General features: G+C 34.3%; 1 protein-coding gene across 9 annotated transcripts in view; it reads right to left on the bottom strand.

The window, feature by feature from the left end:
- Positions 1 to 13,524, bottom strand: part of LRP1B (LDL receptor related protein 1B) — a 1,831,517-nt gene that overhangs the window by 93,182 nt on the left and 1,724,811 nt on the right. For all 9 annotated transcript variants that reach the window (XR_013828854.1, XM_079925113.1, XM_079925117.1 and 6 more), the window contains 3 exons: positions 4,385 to 4,501; positions 2,509 to 2,682; positions 568 to 693 (listed from right to left, as the gene is read on the bottom strand). Coding sequence is in view for 8 of the 9 variants with exons in the window: in XM_079925113.1 (XP_079781239.1) it covers positions 568 to 693; positions 2,509 to 2,682; positions 4,385 to 4,501 (417 nt within the window). In the remaining variant the exon portion in view is untranslated. The remainder of the gene's footprint in view (positions 1 to 567; positions 694 to 2,508; positions 2,683 to 4,384; positions 4,502 to 13,524) is intronic.

Genomic DNA, 13,524 nt, shown 5'->3' on the forward strand with positions numbered 1-13,524 from the left:
TTTTGTTTCTAACTTAGTCCTTTGTTTCTAAATTAGTGTTATGCTTTGCTCAGAAGCCCTCAAAATATTTATTATTATTAGTAGTAGTAGTAGTATTTACTGTTAATCAAATTTTACATAGAGGAAACTAAGATTTATTTTCTAAATTAATCATCAGTTTCTAAATTAGTGTTGGCACACAAAACATATATAAAGTTGCTAAATGAATAAATGGATTTGGGAGTTGGGTTTAAACTAATAGCAGAATGGCACCCTCAGAAATATCATTATCTTTACTGATACAGGAGCTATATAAACAGGTCTCTTGATTCTGTGTGTGACTTCAAAGTTCTTAATCTAGTCTTCGATGCACAGTAAGTGCTCAATGCAGCTTTGTGAACAAATGTAGAAAGAATTGATGGGAAGTCATCATCAGAGAAAAGAATAGTTTACACAGGCATTCAAGAACCAGTGATATCATGGAAATATCAGTGATGACTGAGTAGCTAATACTGCTCAGTTTCAGTAGTTGTGAACATTTACTGTATACAGTAATTCATTACTTACAGAATAATGAAGTTTACCTACCTAACAGGCTGTCATCATTGCAGGTGCCATTAATCAAATATTTTCCTTCTGGGCACACACAGGTGGCCCCAGAAGGATTCAGCAAACAGAGGAATTCACATGCTAGATCCGAGCATGGATTGGGTACTGATCAAAACAAAACAAAAGAAAAAAGAAACACATAATTATAAATACAATAGGTTTCAAAAACATAAAATTCAATAAGGTGAAATGATGAATTAGCAATGTTGAAAAGAAATAACATCAAATTTTTACTGGGAGTATCTTATTTCAATATTCCAATTCTCCTTTATAGATGAAAAGAAATTACTACCCAACATTCAACATTAATAGAAACTTTACCCTACTTTACATTTCCCATGAGGGAGAAGAAATTATTCAAGCACATACTTTGTCACTTTTCCTTTGGCAAATTTAGGTAGTTTCAAAACTGGTTTAACAGACAGAAACAGCTCCCCCTGGTATTTACAAAGGCTTAAAATCCATATGTAGTTGTCTGTCAGAACACAAACAAAACATGGCTTTTTTCCCTAAAAACATGTTTAATATGGTATGCTTTCCATCAGATAGGAGTTTGTGTGCATGGATAAATGGGTACCACATTTATTTTTGTCTATATTTCTATCCAATCAGTATCCTCTGCAGACACAGCTGTTGCGTGGCTTTCCATGCAGGATCTGTCATTAGAATGAAACAGAAATGGTATCTAGGTAGTGAAATGGTGACTATGAAAGTGGCTTTCATTCTGTAAGAACCAGTAATCAAACACCTATTATACTTAGGGCAGACTTTTATTAATTTATTTTTTATGATGGTGGAGATATTTGACTATGAATATGAATCAAACAGAACTAGAGGATGAGAGGGAATGTCCTCATATTAACCTTGGAACCATATGTGTCAGATCATTAGCAAAGAGTAGCAAAACACTGAATAGAATTTCAGGAAGGTTTTAGGGGAATATATGTTGTTTTAATCTGTTTCCAAAACTGATTTGGTAAATATCAGTTGCTACCTTTCCAGACCATCATACCAAATGAGATTAAATCCCTTTTTTTTTTCTTTTTGCGGTACGCGGGCCTCTCACTGTTGTGGCCTCTCCCGTTGCGGAGCACAGCCTCCGGACGCACAGGCCCAGCGGCCATGGCTCACGGGCCCAGCCGCTCCACAGCATGTGGGATCCTCCCGGACCGGGGCACGAACCCGTGTCCTCTGCATCAGAAGGCGGACTCTCAACCACTGCGCCACCAGGGAAGCCCAATCCCTTTTTATTTGCCATAAAGAATAGTTATAAGTAAATCTGAAAGTTTTTTGAAGGGTGAACTCATATATAAACACAGATCATTAGCGTTTCAGCCACATTTTATTCCTTTGTTCTTCGATATTTTTTATGGCTTTGTTTGAAACACATCTTTCAAAATAACTATGTCAATTATTTACCTATTTTTTTCTAGGAGAGAAAGTAACAATAAAAGTCATAAACCATGAGAGAAAATACAACCTTTGGGAACATTCTCCTCAGATACCTTTAAAGATGAAATGTTAAAGCTATGATTTTTACTTGGTTATCAGAGAGTGAAAAAGGCTAATGACAAATTTCCTTACTTGCGTGGTTTATCTATAGACCCACAAAGTTTTATTAAGAATTTGGAAAAACACAAAATAAGAGACAAATTTTTATAACAAAGTTAATTCTAATTGCAAGAAAATACAAACAAATCCTGAAATTTTCATACCTGTTTTTGCAAAAATAGCAACTATTGCATTATTTATTTCTTGTCTTTGGTAATTTGAAAAGTCTGGTTATACCAAAATTAAAGTGAACTTAACTTATTGGGGTTAAGCCATGAATAGAGTTAAGAATTTAAAAATACTTTATTTTGAGAGTCATAAGAAAGAAACTTTGTCAATATAGATAATAGTATAAAATATTATACTTACAGTCTAGTTGTTTATAGCGATGAGAAATCAAAACACCTTTTGTTTTATCAACATCTAAAGCTAGGTACTCTACTGAACCATGGCCAAATTTTTGTACTCGAAATACACCATTTTTAGGTCCTGCTCCATATATATAATCTTCGAAGACATCAATCCTGTGTGGATGTAACAAGCCTAGAATTTTTAAAAAATGCAGTTGTAAGGGTTGCAATATAAATACTCAGACTTAAGAAAACTAAGTTTATCCAAGATCATATAGAAAATATTATTCCTGTTCATAAAAAACCTTTCAGAATTAGAATGTTTTTAATATTAGCTGTAACATTGTTAGGATTAATTTATTAGCAGTAGAAATATGTGAGATATTAAACTTGTCACTCAGAACATAAAAAACACTTCCATCATCACTTTAATCATCATCACCAACACAAAGCATTGGCTGGGGGACATATTATACACAGTAATATTTTCTGCTGTACAGTTTGCAAACAACAACAACAAAAAGCCTACAGGCCAAAGTTATCCATTGCTCAAAACCAGGAATTTACAAAATTATCATTTTGTGTTCTGTATAAAATTAATGGTCAAATTAGATTACCTGAATGACAATTTTATCAATCAATCATGAACTGATTTTAAACAGTAAAATCCTCCTCCAAAATTTGGCATTACTATTATCTGTTTTAGAAATGGGGTTAAGAAAACAAATTGGCAAATGGTAATCATACATATGACTAGTATGGCTGAGAAGAATAGTAATAATAATAACAATTTTTCATATTTTACAAAATGGCTATTATTTGAGAGAATTTATAAGAAATATAACTTTTGGTACTGAAATTTAAACAAGTAATATAACATTTATGTTTCACTTATTATCTAAAGGTTGTAAAACATAAAATGCCTTTTAACATATATTTTCCTTCAATGTTCCTTGAAACAGTAAAATGTACACTTAAGCTAAAACAGGTAAATTTTTGCAATCATTTATGTGAATACGGAATTTTTTTCCATCTAGGTTTATCATACAAAAAACACACACTTCCAGTAAAGACACAGTGAAAGTTCAATGCAATTATTTTTCTTGAAGCTTCTCTGATTTTGTTTAAAAAAAAAAAAGGAAGCAAAGCAATATTCAGTAAATAAAATATGTAAATATAAAAACCTCAAGTATATATTGTGAACAATTGGTGTTAAATAGGTAAGCAGTTTTGGTAGGAAAGGGAAAGAAGAACAGAAGGGAAATCAATTAGTTTCATCAGAAAGAACTGAGATTGCCAGGCAAAAAAAGTGTGAGACACAGAAAGGAGTCAAAAATGAGAGTAAAAAATAGGAGGTAGACACAGAGATGGAGATATAAAAGGGTGCCACAAAAGAAGAGCACATGTAGATTCTGCAGTCACTTGTGTGAGAGGTAAGTTGTCATTTTTACATGTTGCTTTTCACATGGATGAGAATATCCCTATCAACTACCTAAAATAATAATTTTTACTATGATGTTTTACTATATACAATAACTCATTTCCTACTTATCACTGCAATTTGAAATAAAAATTAGCGTTCACAGGCACTAATCTCGATTACTTGAAGTGTTCTGCTCAGAACAGAACATCCACGGAAGCAACAAACAGAATGAATATTTTTTGAATCCGGGTAGCAATGGACCACGTTTGTTCTAGAGTCAAGAAGTTCTTCTGGCCTGGCCTCTTTGTTATTCTAGTAAGAATGAAAATTGTAAGGAACAGTAAGAGCTATAAGTTGAAAAGAGAGAGAATTTGAGGAAATACAGAATGTAAAGCTTTCATATTATATTTATGTATCATTATTTAATACTTTCAGTGATAATTAAAAGCAAAAACAAGAGCACTTCACAAACCTTGTTTGCTGCTGACAGAGATTACTGAATCAGAGCCGTCATATAGAACGCTGCCAATAACAGAGAGCTCAAGGTCGGCCCAGTATATCCGTTCACTGAAATGATCCACGGCCAGACCTGCAAAATCAATACACACAGACAAATAACAGCAATACATTTGAGATTATTTAAAATTATGTTTCTGCTCTTTTAATGTCTTATTATAATTGACATTTTTCTTCAGACATCTTAGAAATTACTCAGTCTATATCACAGTAGTGCAAAAATCAGAAAAACAGAAATAGCTTAATCCCTATCTGAAATACATGTGTATAGATTACATAGAATTTATTTAATAAACTGTGGCAAAAAAATCTTACTTCACATAGGGAAAGCCACCCTAGATATCTTTCCTTTCTACACTGCTTTCTTAATTATGGTTATTTTCTAAAAGAATTTCCCATGATACTTTCATCATTTAAATCACTTACCCAACCATTATTTAAAATAATTCAGTGTAATTAGTTATATTTTGAATCTTTTCATAAAGGTGCATTTCTCAGAATATAAAAGGTTCATGGGCTTAATCATAAGATATTTTCATCCACTTGGAATTAGTCTACAGTGTTATGAAACACCTGTGTGCAGGCTGAAGTATAAATTGACTAAAGATTGATGTTTATAGTAGGGAAGAATGAATAGTAAATTTCTTAATTAAGGTTCTAGTTGTATTGATACTTAAATTTTTCACTCTATTTTTTTAGTCTAATCATTAATTTGCTCTGAGACTGTTTGTCCTTCTTTATATCATCAGTATCTGTTAGTGAATACCAATGGACTAACATAATATGTAGTAAAAAATCATGTTTTGCTATTTATTCAACTTTTTATTTTGTATTTCATAATGTGATTGGAGTCTAGCCGGTGTCTTCTTGCGCAAATATCAACACATATAATACCTTAAGTAAACTTCATTCAGTATAGAAGAGTAAGATCTATGACATATGAATTATATAACAAATCCTCACTGCTATAGATATTCAATTTTTACGACATAGCTAGTCTTTAGATATGACATACTTTGATAGTACAATGCAATCAAAATACCTTTGGCATCTGAATGCTAAAGAGCTTTCTGAATCAGCTCATTCAATAAAAAAACCGAGGTACCTCTCAATGGCAAGGCAACTGAATGAAAAGTATTTTCGAGTTTACACTAATTGTATTCCTGTGTAGATGCGCCAAGATTAACAATCAAAATGAAAGCATATCATGCTTCATTTCATTTGGGAATAATTCTTCTGTTCAGTGTGTAGGTCTATCCCAAATGTAATCAAACTAAATATAAATATTTCTCCTCAAGTAAAATATAAAGATGTTCTATGCCCAATCAGCCTCTGAGAAATGAGTTAACAATTAAAACAAGTGGCCCATGTTTTACTAGTTTCTGCTCAATGATTAATTTGTTATTTGGAGTTATGCTGGGAATTAGGTTTTTGTTTCTTCATGTATAATTATGGGTAACATGAACCATAAAACCATCCAGCTTCCTGCTGCCGCCATTCTGTTTCAAAAAGGTTATCTCAGAAAGATTGAAAACGCTTTTCTTTCTCTCTCACCAGTGTAATACAATACTACATACTAGTACCTGGCAGCGTATGGTGCAAGGGAGGAGCTTTTTTTTTAAAAAAGCTGTTCCCAACATAATGCGTCTCTACATTTGAATATTAAATTTGTTAATCATATAAAAGAAGAAGACAATGGGTGTGTAATCTAATTTAATTACCAATATTGTTTCCTCAGATTCAGCAGCAGTAAAAATTTCTCAAACATGTCATACATTGCATTGTTAGTCTAGGCTTTAGACAAACATCTTCATCATCTCCAGTCCCATACCATACTATTTTGGATTGAATCACATCTAGATAAAAATTATATAACAAAGCTTTTAGATGAGTGGGATTTATATTCCCCCACATCCACAAATCAATGATTTTGATTTTTCCTTAAGCCTTTTAATAAAACAGATAGTCTTTTAAATTAAAAAGTTAAAAAAGGAGTCAACTTACTTTTTTGTTATAGAGATGAGTCAAGTTTATATGAAAGAACAAGTTCATTTCTATATCTTTAAAAATATCACATCTGTTTTTTGTCTTTAACAAAGAAGCAATAATAAAATGGGGGAAAATCAATTCCCAGGAAAGTTATTCTTATCTGAACTGGGAATGGTGAATATTTGGAACCAAGTCGGTGTAAGTATAGAAAATTTAAAATAAAATGTCATACTTGTTCTAATCAAGCATAATGGAATCACAGTTTGGAAGTGTTATGAAAGATAAAGTCTCAGTAAGTTTTAGGAGCACATGATAATGACCCTAATTGTGTATTCATTTTCTAAACATCTCCCATGATATCAAGACTACTGTTACATTTTAGGGATTTTTGAATCTAACTTTTGTTGAACTCTGAAATTTTCCAAGATCTTCCCACTAGTTCCCCTATTTCCACTATGAACTAAAAAGAAGAAAGAAAATGGTAAAAAAATCTTATGAGAAATGACCACAGTACCAATGTGATATTTAAGAGAGAAAACTTGGAGAGAGAAATAAATTAAAATCACTATGTTTTCAGAAAGAGAGGAAAAGATTTTATACATTTTGTGTTAAAGGAAAGTCAAGATTTGTAAGGTAGTAACACCCAACAGGTGTGCACTACCCTATTCTTGATTTAAGAGGTATAAGAGGGGTCCAAAAAACTAAAAATACTTACCACTATGTCAAATTTATTTTTAAAAAATTGTTAAAAGTATTTTTTGAGATAGGTTGCCTACATAGGGTCTTAGATTCCGAACTACATTAAAGTTGTAATATATGTAATATATATATATACACACACACACACACACCATACATGCACACACACATATCTACTTATGAATGTTAGTAAAATAATGTATCAAGGAATTGCAAAATAGTCCTTAAGTTTTTATCTATTTCATTTAATTAGAGATCTTTTGTTGGTCAATGACAAGGAATTTACTGAGTGAATCAAATAATTACGACTGGTCCAGGGCCAGTGTGTACTTGTTTATTCTCTCAGAAATTGCCACGATTTGAGAGGAGGGAAAGGTAACATAAATAAGCTTCTGGATATCAAATAATATGGTATTTAAATCAGACTCATGTAATTCTACATGCTCTTCTACTGCAGGGAAAACTGGAAAGTATCCTTATCTGACACAGAATTCACTAACTCAATACATATTTGTAAGGCAACTCTCTTGCACCATACACTGCCAGGTACTAGTATGTAGCAAAGAATAAAACAGATCATGTTCCTGCTCTCATGGAGCGTCCTACTCAACCACCACACAATTGATTGAATCAGAATATAGATTATGCTTCTTATATTTAATATACGGCCTAACAAAACGAAGTGTGCCATTTGTTAAAAGAGATCTTAATACCATACCATGGGTTAGAGTGTTAAAAATTGCACGCATTCATCTCTTCATTCATTCAACATATAATTAGTCTTAAGCACATACTAATTACAGGCACTATAACATTCTACAGGGGATATAACAAGAATATCCATTATGGTTTTGGTTTAACCTGTTATGATCTTGCTGGGCACATAGATTATACATTAAGGAGTCAATGATCTACTATATCATTAAAGCAGTAGATTATGGAGTACCAAGTTTGGAGATAACGAGTGCTTTCAAAGCCCAGAAAATTGAGGTATTCTCATGAGTTTGGAAAGGAGGCAACGGCAGTGCTGGTGGTGAGCAAATACAGGGCTGTCTGGGTAGTGCGCTAACTATCCGATCAGTACAATTCCAACCCTAGAATGCACAGAGATTATATAAAGGGACAGAGACAATTTTCTGTCTATTCCTATTGCTGTTCATAATGCTGATATCACCTTCACTCTATTGAAGTACAAAGTATAACCAAATGCACTGCATCCTAGTGCACAGAGTCATTCATGGATGCATCAGGAAAGACAGAATTTCCTTTAAACCCCAAACGTAAAGAACAAGATGTTACACATGGTGGGAAACAGAGGCATTATTATAGTTACTGATTTCATATAACAACTTTGGAGTCAGGTCAAATATTTATAAACATACACCAACAAAAGAGAGAATATAGGTAAGAATAAGTCTAAGATGTTTCTAGGAAGACATGAGCAATGAATGTACATCCATGTAAGGATATCTTATAGAATATATTTGCGTAAGTGCACGTCCTCCCACATATAACATGCATATATACATACAGATGCAGAATGACTAACTGCCAGCTTTTCATTGTTACTTTCTAGTAATGTGCTATTTATAAAATCTAAATTATCTATTATTTCCTAAAAATCTTCTGAGATTTGTTTTTGACTCATTTGTATATCAATAACATTTGGCATGCCATACTTAAGAGTTATTAAAGATAAAGACAACACTGAGTGATGTTTCTGCTTGATGGAATAAAATCCTGCCTAATTATATAAGACTAGCATTTCCAATATTAAGAAATTCACTTATTAAGCAGGTCGGCATGAAATAAAGCAATAAATTTTTACATGTGGTGTGTGGACTTTTTAAATCTTACAGAATTCTAATTGATATACAATGAGAAAATTAATCAAATTAACAAAATATACTAAATGACACTTTTAAATGTGGATAAAAATAATAATTGGTCCCCTTAAAACTAGAGTTGCACCTGTGAGCCACTCGGCACTATAGGACTGGCAGTAGAAATACATTCACAGGACAACTAACTGCTGAACAGTCATCGACAGGAAGACACTGGAACTCACCAAAAAAGATATCCCACATCCAAAGACAAAGGAGAAGCCACAATGAGACGGTAGGAGGGGCACAATCACAATAAAATCAAATCCCATAACTGCTGGGTGGGTGACTTACAAACTGGAGAACAATTATATCACAGAAGTACACCCACTGAGTGAAGGTTCTGAGCTTCACATCAGTCTTCCCAACCTGGGGGTCCGGCAATGGGAGGAGGAATTCCCAGAGAATCACACTTTGAGGGCTAGCAGGATTTGATTACAGGACTTCTACAGGACTGGGGGAAACAGAGACTCCACTCTTGGAGGGAACACACAAAGTAGTGTGAGCATCAGGTCCCAGCAGGAAGGAGTAGTGAACCAATATGAGACTGAACCACAGCTACCTGCTAGTGTTGGAGGGTCTTCTGCAGAGGCGGGGGGGGGGGGCGGGGGTGGCTGTGGCTCACCGTGGGAACAAGGACACTGGCAGCAGAAGTTCTGGGAAATACTCCTTGGTGGGAGCCCTCCCAGAGCACCAAAGAGCCTGTAGGTTCCAGTGCTGGGTTGCCTCAGGCCAAAAATAAACAAGGAGGGGACTCAGCCCCACCCATCAGCAGACAAGTGGATTAAAGTTTTACTGACCTCTGCCCACCAGAATAAGACCCAGCTCTACCCACCACCAGTCCCTCCCATCAGGAAGCTTGCACAAGCCTCTTAGATAGCCTCATCCACCAGAGGGCAGACAGCAGAAGCAAGAAGAACTAGAATCCTGAAGCATGTGGAACGAAAACCACATTCACAGAAAGACAGACAAAATGAAAAGGCAGAGGACTAGGTAACAGATGAAGGAACAAGATAAAACCCCAGAAAAATGACTAAATGAAGTGGAGATAGGCAACTTTCCAGAAAAAGAATTCAAAATAATGAAAGGGAAGATGATGTAAGACCTTGGAAAAAGAATTGAGGCAAAGATCAAGAAGATGCAAGAAATGTTTAACAAAGACCTAGAAGAATTAAAGACCAAACAAACAGATGAACAATACAATAACTGAAATGAAAAACACACTAGAAGGAATCAATAGCAGAATAACTGAGGCAGAAGAACAGATAAGTTACCTGGATGACAGAATGGTGGAATTCACTGCTGCCGAACAGAATAAAGAAAAAAGAATGAAAAGAAATGAAGACAGCCTAGGAGACCTCTGGGACAACATTAAACACACCAACATTCCCATTATAGGAGTCCCAGGAGGAGAAGAGAGAAAGAAAGGACCCAAGAAAATACTTGAAGCGATTATAGTTGAAACTTCCCGAAAATGGGAATGAAAATAGCCACCCAAGTCCAGGGAGTGCAGCGAGTCCCAGGCAGGGTAAACCCAAGGAGGAACATGCCGAGACACATAGTAATCAAACTGACAAAAATTAAAGACAAAGAAAAATTACTAAAAGCAACAAGGGAAAAATGACAAATAACATACAAGGGAACTATCAAAAGGTTAACAGCTGATTTCTCAGCAGAAACTCTACAAGCCAGAAGGGAGTGGCACGATATATTTAAAGTGATGAAAAGGAAAAATCTACAACCAAGATTACTCTACCAAGCAAGGATCTCATTCAGATATGATGAAGAAATCAAAAGCTTTACAGACAAGCAAAATCTAAGAGAATTCAGCAACACCAAACCAGCTCTACAACAAATGCTAAAAGAACTTCTCCAAGGTCGAAACACAAGAGAAGAAAAGGACCTAAAAAACAAACCCAAAACACTTAAGAAAATGGTAATGGGAAAATACATATCGGTAATCATCTTAAATATTAATGGATTAAATGCTCCAACCAAAAGACACAGGCTCACTGAATGGACACAAAAACAAGACCCATATATATACTGTCTACAAGAGACCCACTTCAGACCTAGGGACACATACAGACTGAAAGTGAGGGGATGGAAAAAGATACTCCATGCAAATGGAAATCAAAAGAGAGCTGGAGTAGCAATACTCATAGCAGGTAAAATAGACATTAAAACAAAGAATGTAACAAGAGACAAGGAAGGACACTACATAGTGATCAAGGTATCAATCCAAGAAGAAGATATAAGATTTATAACTATATATGTACCCAACATAGAAGCACCTCAACACATAAGGTAAATGGTAACAAGCTATAAAAGAGGAAATAAATAGTAACACAATAATAGTGGGGAACACCTCACTTACACCAAGGGACAGATAATCCAGAAAGAACATTAATAAGGAAACACAACCTTTAAATGACACAATAGACCCGATAGATGAATTGACATTTATAGGACATTCCATCTGAAAACAGCAGATTACACTTTCTTCTCAAGTGCACACAGAACATTCTCCAGAATAGATCACATCTTAGCTCACAAATCAAGCCTCAGTAAATTTAAGAAAATTGAAATCATAGCAAGAATCTTTTCTGACCACAACACTATGAGATTAGAAATCAGCTGAAGGGAAAAAAATGTAAAATACACAAACACATGGAGGCTAAATTACCAAGAGATCACTGAAGAAATCAAAGAGGAAATCAAAAAATACATAGAGACAAATGACAATGAAAACATGACAATCCAAAACCTATGTGATGCAACAAAAGCATTTTTAAGAGGGAAGTTTATAGCAATGAAATCCTACCTCAAGAAACAAGAAAAATCTCAAATAAACAACCTAACCTTACACCTAAAGGAACTAGAGAAAGAAGAACAAGCAAAACTCAAAGTTAGTAGAAGGAAAGAAATCATAAAGATCAGAGCAGAAATAAATGAAATAGAAACAAAGAAAACAACAGCAAAGATCAATAAAACTAAAATCTGGTTCTTTGAGAAGATAAACAAAATTGATAAACCTTTAGCCAGACTCATCAAGAAAAAGACAGAGAGGATTCAAATCAATAAAGTTAGAAATGAAAAAGGAGAAGTTACAACGGACACAGCAGAAATACAAAGCATCCTAAGAGACTACTACAAGCAACTCTACGCCAGTAAAATGGACAACCTGGAGAAATGGACAAATTCTTAGAAAGGTATAGCCTTCCAAGACTGAACCAGGAAGAAATAAAAAATGTGAACAGACCAATCACAAGCAATGAAATTGAAACTGTGATTAAAAATCTTCCAACAAACAAAAGTCCAGGACCAGATGGCTTCACAGGTGAAGTCTATCAAACATTTACAGAAGAGCTAACACCCATCTTCTCAAACTCTTCCAAAAAATTGCAGAGGAAGGAACACTCCCAAACTCATTCTACGAAGCCACCATCACCCTGATACGAAAATCAAAGACACTGCAAAAAAGAAAATTACAGACTAATATAGAAAAATGAATATAGATGCAAAAATCCACAAAATACTAGCAAACAGAATCCAACAACACACTAAAAGTGTCATACATCTTCATCAAGCAGGATTTATCCCAGGAATGCAAGGATTCTTCAATATATGAAAATCAATTAATGCAATACACCATATTAACAAAGGGAAGAATAAAAACCATATGATCATCTTAATAGACGCAGAAAAAGCTTTTGACAAAATTAAACACCCATTTATGATAAAAACTCTCCAGAAAGTGGGCATAGAGGGAACGTACCTCAACATAAGAAAGGCCATATATAACAAACCCACAGCAAACATCATTCTCATTGGTGAAAAACTGAAAACATTCCTTCTAAGATCAGGAACAAGACATGATGTCCAGTCTCACCACTATTATTCAACATAGCTTTGGAAGTCTTAGCCATGGCAATCAAAGAAGAAAAAGATATAAAAGAATACAAATTGGAAGAGAAGAAGTAAAACTGTCACTGTTTGCAGATGACATGATACTATATGTAGAGAATCCTAAAGATGCCAGCAGAAAATTACTAGAGCTAATCAATGAATTTGGTAAAGTTGCAGGATACAAAATTAATGCACAGAAATCTCTTGCATTCCTACACACTAACAACAAAAGATCACAAAGAGAAATTAAGGAAACAATCCCATTCACCATTGCAACAAAAAGAATAAAACACCTAGGAATAAACCTACCTAAGGAGGTAAAAGATCTGTACTCAGAAAACTATGACCCTGATGAAAAAAATCAAAGGTAACACAAAAAGATGGAGAGATATACCATGCTCTTGGATTGGAAGAATCAATGTTGTGAAAATGACTATACTACCCAAAGCAATCTACAGATTCAATGCAATCCCTATGAAATTACCAATGGCATTTTTTACAGAACTAGAACAAAATATTTCACAATTTGTATGGAGACACAAAAGACCCCAAATAGCCAAAGCAATCTTGAGGGGAAAAAATGGAATTGGAGGAATCAGGCTCCCGGACTTCAGAC

The sequence above is a fragment of the Stenella coeruleoalba genome, assembly GCF_951394435.1.
Source record: "Stenella coeruleoalba genome assembly, chromosome: 6".
NCBI classification, from domain to species: Eukaryota; Metazoa; Chordata; class Mammalia; order Artiodactyla; family Delphinidae; genus Stenella; species Stenella coeruleoalba.